The following is a 6,314-nucleotide window of genomic DNA, read 5'->3' as shown; positions in this document are numbered from 1 at the left end:
CAGGAAGCCCGCAGAGGCCGCTCTCCGCCGCCGCCTCTCGTTGCTCTCGGAGAAGCAGGTTCCGGGCCGGGCTCCGACGCCGCGCGCCCCTCCAGGTCTCTCCTTTTTGTCGCCGGAGCCTGGACTCCGGTCAGAGGCCGCATCCAGCGCACGAGGTGAGGTAGCGCTGCAGGTCGTAAGTCCCTTTCCGACGCTTAGACGGCAGGAAACGGCACATAACACCTGGATTTCCAGCCGCTTTTGGAAATTTGGAGGCTGTGGGACGCGGCTTCCCCGCGTCATTCCATGGCCACCCCGGCCCCTTAGACACCAATTGGCACGAGCACCTGCTGAGGACACTGGCCCCACGGGCGTGAGCCTGCACCGGCTGGGCGCTCGTTCATCGGACAAGCAGGCTCAGCGCACCAGGGTGCCTGGCCCCGGGCCTCGGCGTCAGTTCTGCCTCCCAGCACCGTCCCTTTCCTCTTCCAGGTGCAGGAAGGAGGCTCCCGAAGTCACGGGTTGGTTACCGGCTGGCAAGTGGCAGAGCCAGAGCCAACCCAGGTTCTGTCTGAGCTCTGGCCACCAGGCCCATCGGCACCTCCCCGGCGTGCAGACATGGGGTGAGACAACCTGCAAAACGGCCGACATGGGAAGGTGGCAGCTCCTGTTTGTTGGTCGTTTCCCGACGGCAGCCTGTGTGCGTTTGCTCTACAACAGGATCACCGCACTCACAGACGCACTCACCGGCATTGCCGTGCAGGCATGAGACCCAACATTGTGCGATTCTGTGTAGCCTGCAGTTTATATTTTCCTAAAGTGACGAACACGTGCCCTTTATACAGAAACCTAACCTAGAAACGCGGAGGGCTGGTGAGCTCAGCTCCTCAGTGATGCCTCTTACCGCGCGTTTCTGATTCTGATTCGTGTGAGAGACCACTGCTGAGCAGAACTGTGAAGGCCAGAGTAGAAACTGCAGCCGCCACAAGGTGTGATCTGAGACTGGACCTGCAGGAGGAATGGAATCGTGTCTCTGCTTCGGTCAGATGGAGTCGTCGCTGTGCCTGACGGCGGCGAGGGAACCTTCCTTCTCCCAACAAGTGGAACAAGGAGGGCGGATGTCATGCTTTTAAAAAATGCCATATTAAAAAAATTAAAAAAAAATACCACAGTGTATCAAAAGAGAGATGTGAATAGAACTGATTGAATTTGACCTATGGTGTCTGGAGCTGGGATATTTATGTGGACGTGTATAAAGTAAATGGTTAGGGAGAACTCAGGAATAGCTCTGGATGGAATGAGACTGAAGGAAGAGGACACCTGAGAGCAGCACGTGACTGGTTTGGCTCTCGCTCTCAAGGACATAACTGGGCAGCTGGCAAAACCCAAGCAGGGCCTCTGGGAGATGAGTTCTTTGTGGTGCTCTCAACCTCCTTATAAGTACGGAATTATTTCAAAGTCAGTAAAAGTAACCACCTTTGTCCAAAAACTTTTATTTACTATAAAGACAAAACACCAAAATAGGTACAAATACTATAAAATTGGTTCAATGGGGTAAAAATTTTAATTAAAATATCTGGATATATTTAAAATAACAAAGGATACATTTTAAGCCAAATTTTCTTAACCCAGAGATTTTTTTTGTAACATTTGCTTTACACAGTAAGGTGCTAATAGAAGTTAGCCCTTAAGCCCTGGAAGTCTTAGGAATCATAGTCACACAGCAAATATAATTTCATGTGAAAGTGAACTTTGGTAGAAGAAAAATCTATAGGACACCTGAGGTAGTAGAAACTGGAATAAACAGCAGTAGACGTTATTTACAACTTGAGTACCAAATAACATTAAGAACAAAAATAATTACACAATACAATTTTCAGTCCAGCTTTGATCCAAAGAAAATAAGAATATTACATCACATTTGCATTGAAAACAAAAACGAAACAAAACACCACAATTACCAGCAAGCTGAGGGACCTGCACACACACTCAAACAATGGGCTTCGACATGCTGCGCTGTCTGAGCTGGCGCTCCGGCGGGCATGGTGATCTGCAGAGTAATACTGATGCGCTGCGGTTCCTCATGTACACAGTTCACGCTGCCGTCAGACCGGATTTGTCTGACCAGTGATCTTCCAGTAATAAAATGGCAAGAGTGCATCCTTTAAAGCCTGCACGTGGGACTCGAGACAATCTCATTAGACTGCAAAAATGCTAAGTAGTCAACACAGAGGAAATAAAGAAAGTCAAGTACAACACATTTAGAGCTACCAAACTTCACATTTCGGTACTATTTTTAACTCTTCAAATATTGCCAATCTTCCAAAACAAAGGAATGTAAAATTTCACTAAAACACATTCACATTTTTAAAAACTGCCTTTTAAAAATTATATGCAATATATCCCTGTAAACTTAACCTGGTAAGTTATTTGTGACTTCCAATTTGTGATGTACATTTAAAATGTAATCTGTGTAGCTTATTTAGTTTATCCTGAGTCTTTGAGAATAACCAATTCTAGTTCACCCTGCCATGATTCAACTGGCTTCTGAAGAGTTAAAACTTAATCAGTACTTGATTTAGAGACTCACAAAAAAAGGATAAAGAGCTGCCATTTTCCTTCAGGATCCGAATTCAACTGAGACGAAAACCATTAGATAATTGTGCAGAATCCAGTGAATTAGTTTGTAATTGAAATTCAATTCACTTTTCTATGAGGACATTTTCCAAGTTCAAAGCAAACGTTTAGTTTAAAAACGATTACTCATTGGTGGTTGAGGAATGAAGTTAATTTTCCTTTCATTCTCCACCAGGGCCGCCTGTGAAGAGAAGGAGAACAGCAGCTCCCTGCTCACCAGCAGTGGCGATTGCCACACGAGTGAGACTTAGTTGGTGAAGCTTCCTACAAATGAAACCAATTACAGAAACTCAGATTCCAAGGTAATCTTGATCTTGGCTGTGCTGCCTCACAGAGAACAGTTGCTTTTCTCTGAATTCACGTTTAACCTGCACCAGAAGAGCAGTGATGGACTTGATGAAGGTAGTAGTAAAACCCAATTTTAAAAAAACAAACAAAATTCTGTATTAAAAAACTCTTGCCACAGCAAGATATTCAACAAACTCTAGTTCACGCTTAGTTCTCTTTTTTTTTTTTTTCTGGATTGAAAAGATCACCTTTCCCTGAATATTAAACAAAAAATGAAGGTGAAATGAAAACATAGAACCATAATTTCCAAAAACGAAATGAATGGGCCAACAGTAAAATGCACAATGAGCCACAATTGCCCAGGCTTTTAAAAAATAAAGGTCAACTGTGGGTCATAAAGAAGTTATCAACTTTAAAAAATACATTTCTTTACTGCTACTTATAGCATAGTCTGACCTAAAAAGAGGCAGATACTGATTTATATTGCCAGTGACAAAAAACTGCATGAAAGCAGACCCCTGCTTGTGATTGCGATACGAAATGGAAGAGTAGTTGAGACAGTAAAACAGATCCTGAGCCCCTCAGCTGCTAATATTGCTGAAAAAGTGCTCTGAGAGAAATAATCATAAAACTATGCTTCTGGTACTTAGTCATGCAAACTCCTTGCTGTCTTGTTGCCGAGGGCCAGTCCCTGAAAGGCACCATTTGCAGTTCGGCACAGGTGTGGGCTCTGCAGACTCAGCTTAGGTACAGACATGATTTGTCAATCACATACTTAGGTAAGGGCTCCCCATGGGCTTGTTCATAGCTGTTCAGTGGCAGGAAGGCCAGCGGATTATCACCGTGGTTCCCACTGCCGTGTTTCTCTGACTGAGCATCCGTCTATGTGCATCTGTCTGCACAGCTGGCTACCACGTGGTGCGGAAGACCGGGTGCTTCAGCAGCTCCCTTGATGGAGGTCTGTCCTGAGGTTGAAGTTCTAAGCAGCGAAGAGCCACGTCACGTAACCCGGGAGACAAGTGTGACGGGATCGACGGGGCGGTCGTTGCACTCGCGATCTGTGGGAGAAACACCAGGCTGAAGCGTCCCATGCGGGACTCCTGACCCAGAAGTGCCAGGCGTGGAGTTCCTGGCCTCTGCACAGGCGCCCTCCACACGGAGGGACAAACCAGGGGGACACTCTGCTAATGGTGTGAGGCAGAAACTCGCCATTGGACAGAAGGATCTTTCTAAGAATCCTTCAAACTTTAGGGCATTAGCACTTGATCAACTGTGTCCTGTCAGGTGGATCTGCTCCGTCCCTTACTGTCTCAAATGCAGGCCGAGTGCATCCAAATGATCAGAGGTGAAGGGCTCACTCGATGAACTCGCTCTCCTAGACACTGTCTCTGCGGCTCCCTGCACAGTCTGCTGTTTCAGCACAGAGAGCAAGAAAGACTCAGCCCTGCCAGCCAGGCGGCCGAGGAAGCCAGGAGGCACAGGATGACAGGCAGAGGCCACGCACAGGAGTGGAGTGTGTGTGTGAGTGTCAGTGTGTGTGCTGGGCGCTTTACTCAGGCCTAGGGCTCATTCTACGTGTCCTCATCACAGTCCTGTGAAGTAGGTGCTGTATCACACCCACCTTATAAACAACCACAACAAAACGGGAGACAGAACAAGGAATTTCCTGGTCAGTGGCTACCACAGGATGGAGCAGGGCTGGAATAGGCCTGTGCGACTCCCAAGCCCCATCTTTTACCAGCACGTGGCTGACTCAAAGCTAACTATCTGAACCACTGCACTGATCTCTGGTGGAAAAGAACAGAATGGACTTGAGTTGTCAGAAAGGTAGAACAGACAGGATTTGGAAACTGACTTTTTAATTTTTAAAATTGATTTGAGAGAGAGAGGAAAGGGGAGGAGGGGAAGAGAGAAAGGAACATCAAATTGTTGTTCCACTTATTGATGCATTCATTGGTTGCTTTTTGTGCCGATTAGGGATTGAACCTTGGAGTATTGGGACAACTGAGCTACCCGGCCAGGGCAAAGGTGTGTTTTTAAAATGGAGAAGACAGTAAACTGGAGTCTATATAATACGTGAGGAGCTTCAAGCTTTTCCATCTGAAAGTCTGACAGGGATCTCTGTGCTTATTCCAGTCGGGAGCAATGGTTCAGTGTTTGCTAATTCATTGTCTGCAATAACTTCACAGAACGTCACTGCCTGGAGGAGTGAGGCCTGGCTGTCCATGCCGCCAACCCTGACCTGCCACGGGCGGTTCTGCAGGTGTGCACACAGTTATTTCAGGAAAGGTGTGCCTTCATGTCAGACTGACAGTTAAGGAGAACCCATGAATATCTGCTTGCTGCCAATTTTAGCAAAGGAAATCGTTTTTATCTCATAATCACCTTAAATATCAAAGCGAGATGATTGGAGTGTTTCTCTGCGTTCCAGGGCGGTTTAGCACAGGCCATTTCTATGATGGCACAGCCGACACTCCACACGTCACAGCTCCTCCCATACTGCTGTCCTCGGAGGACCTAAAAGAAAGCGGAGTTTTACTTAAAAAACAGGAAGCCACCCTGTAGTTACGGAATCTAGTTTTTTACTTCAGAGCAAAACAAGGTACAGACAGCAACTCTGCAGATGAGCTGATGTCTCATTTATTTCATTAAAGAGCTTATTAATCTATGGGACACAACAGTATTTTGGAGAATTGTGAGATCCAGAAGAGTCACAGGAAATCACAGAATTTCAGCGCTGCCCAGTGCACTTAGTAAGCTATGGGGCAAGAGGGCAGCGAGAATCACTGTGGAGCGCCAGGAGGCTGACCACGAAGTAGAGGCCAAGTTCAGAGCAGCAACAGCAGCTCCTGCTCACACTTCCTCCTCTGTGCTCACCTCCCTCTGGAGCAGAGCGAACAATGTAAACAGTCTCTAACAGGTATACTTTGTTTACTACAAAACAACTGCTATGAATTACCCAACAAGACTTCATTAGAAATAGCCTTTAAGCAACTCTATTAAAACCTATCTTTTAAAATTTTGTTAAGACAAAAACGGAAAGGCAGGGATGAAGGGTGTGAAATTAAGGATATCATTAAAGCCTCATGCTTAGGGTCATGGGCTTCTAACTGGTAAGCACAGATTGGATAACACTGCAAACTAACTTGGTATATTTTCTCCTGCCACACACGAAGCTGCTTCTCACCTCAGGCGCCATAAATGCGATTGTCCCCAGCAACTGTCCCTGAAACTCTCCTGCGCCAGTTCCCTTTGAAGCCAGCCTGGCTGCCGCTCCGAAGTCTGCGATTCGCAGCCTCTGACCTGTGCTGTCGATGAGGAGGTTAGCACCTGTCGAGGGAACGGCAAGTGAGCGTGTGTGTTAAACACAAAGGGCAGACGACACACTGAAATACCAGTGACCCAGGACA

General features: G+C 46.6%; 2 protein-coding genes across 2 annotated transcripts in view; both read right to left on the bottom strand.

Annotated features, from left to right (window-relative positions):
* Positions 1 to 732, bottom strand: part of SETD9 (SET domain containing 9) — an 8,149-nt gene extending 7,417 nt beyond the window's left edge. The window contains 1 exon segment of the mRNA XM_015562616.1: positions 723 to 732. Coding sequence (XP_015418102.1) covers positions 723 to 732 — 10 coding nt within the window.
* Positions 733 to 1,455: 723 nt separating this feature from the next.
* MAP3K1 (mitogen-activated protein kinase kinase kinase 1, E3 ubiquitin protein ligase) overlaps positions 1,456 to 6,314 on the bottom strand; it is a 26,334-nt gene continuing 21,475 nt past the window's right edge. Inside the window, exons 19-21 of the mRNA XM_006761819.2 lie at positions 6,092 to 6,234; positions 5,290 to 5,421; positions 1,456 to 3,962 (exon numbers count right to left, since the gene is read on the bottom strand). Of these exons, the coding sequence (XP_006761882.1) occupies positions 3,813 to 3,962; positions 5,290 to 5,421; positions 6,092 to 6,234 (425 nt within the window). The 3' untranslated portion in view covers positions 1,456 to 3,812. The remainder of the gene's footprint in view (positions 3,963 to 5,289; positions 5,422 to 6,091; positions 6,235 to 6,314) is intronic.

The sequence above is a fragment of the Myotis davidii genome, unplaced genomic scaffold (genome assembly GCF_000327345.1).
Source record: "Myotis davidii unplaced genomic scaffold, ASM32734v1 scaffold496, whole genome shotgun sequence".
NCBI classification, from domain to species: domain Eukaryota; kingdom Metazoa; phylum Chordata; class Mammalia; order Chiroptera; family Vespertilionidae; genus Myotis; species Myotis davidii.
The sequence above is the reverse complement of the archived record's forward strand: the minus strand, read 5'-3'. Positions and strand labels throughout refer to the sequence as shown.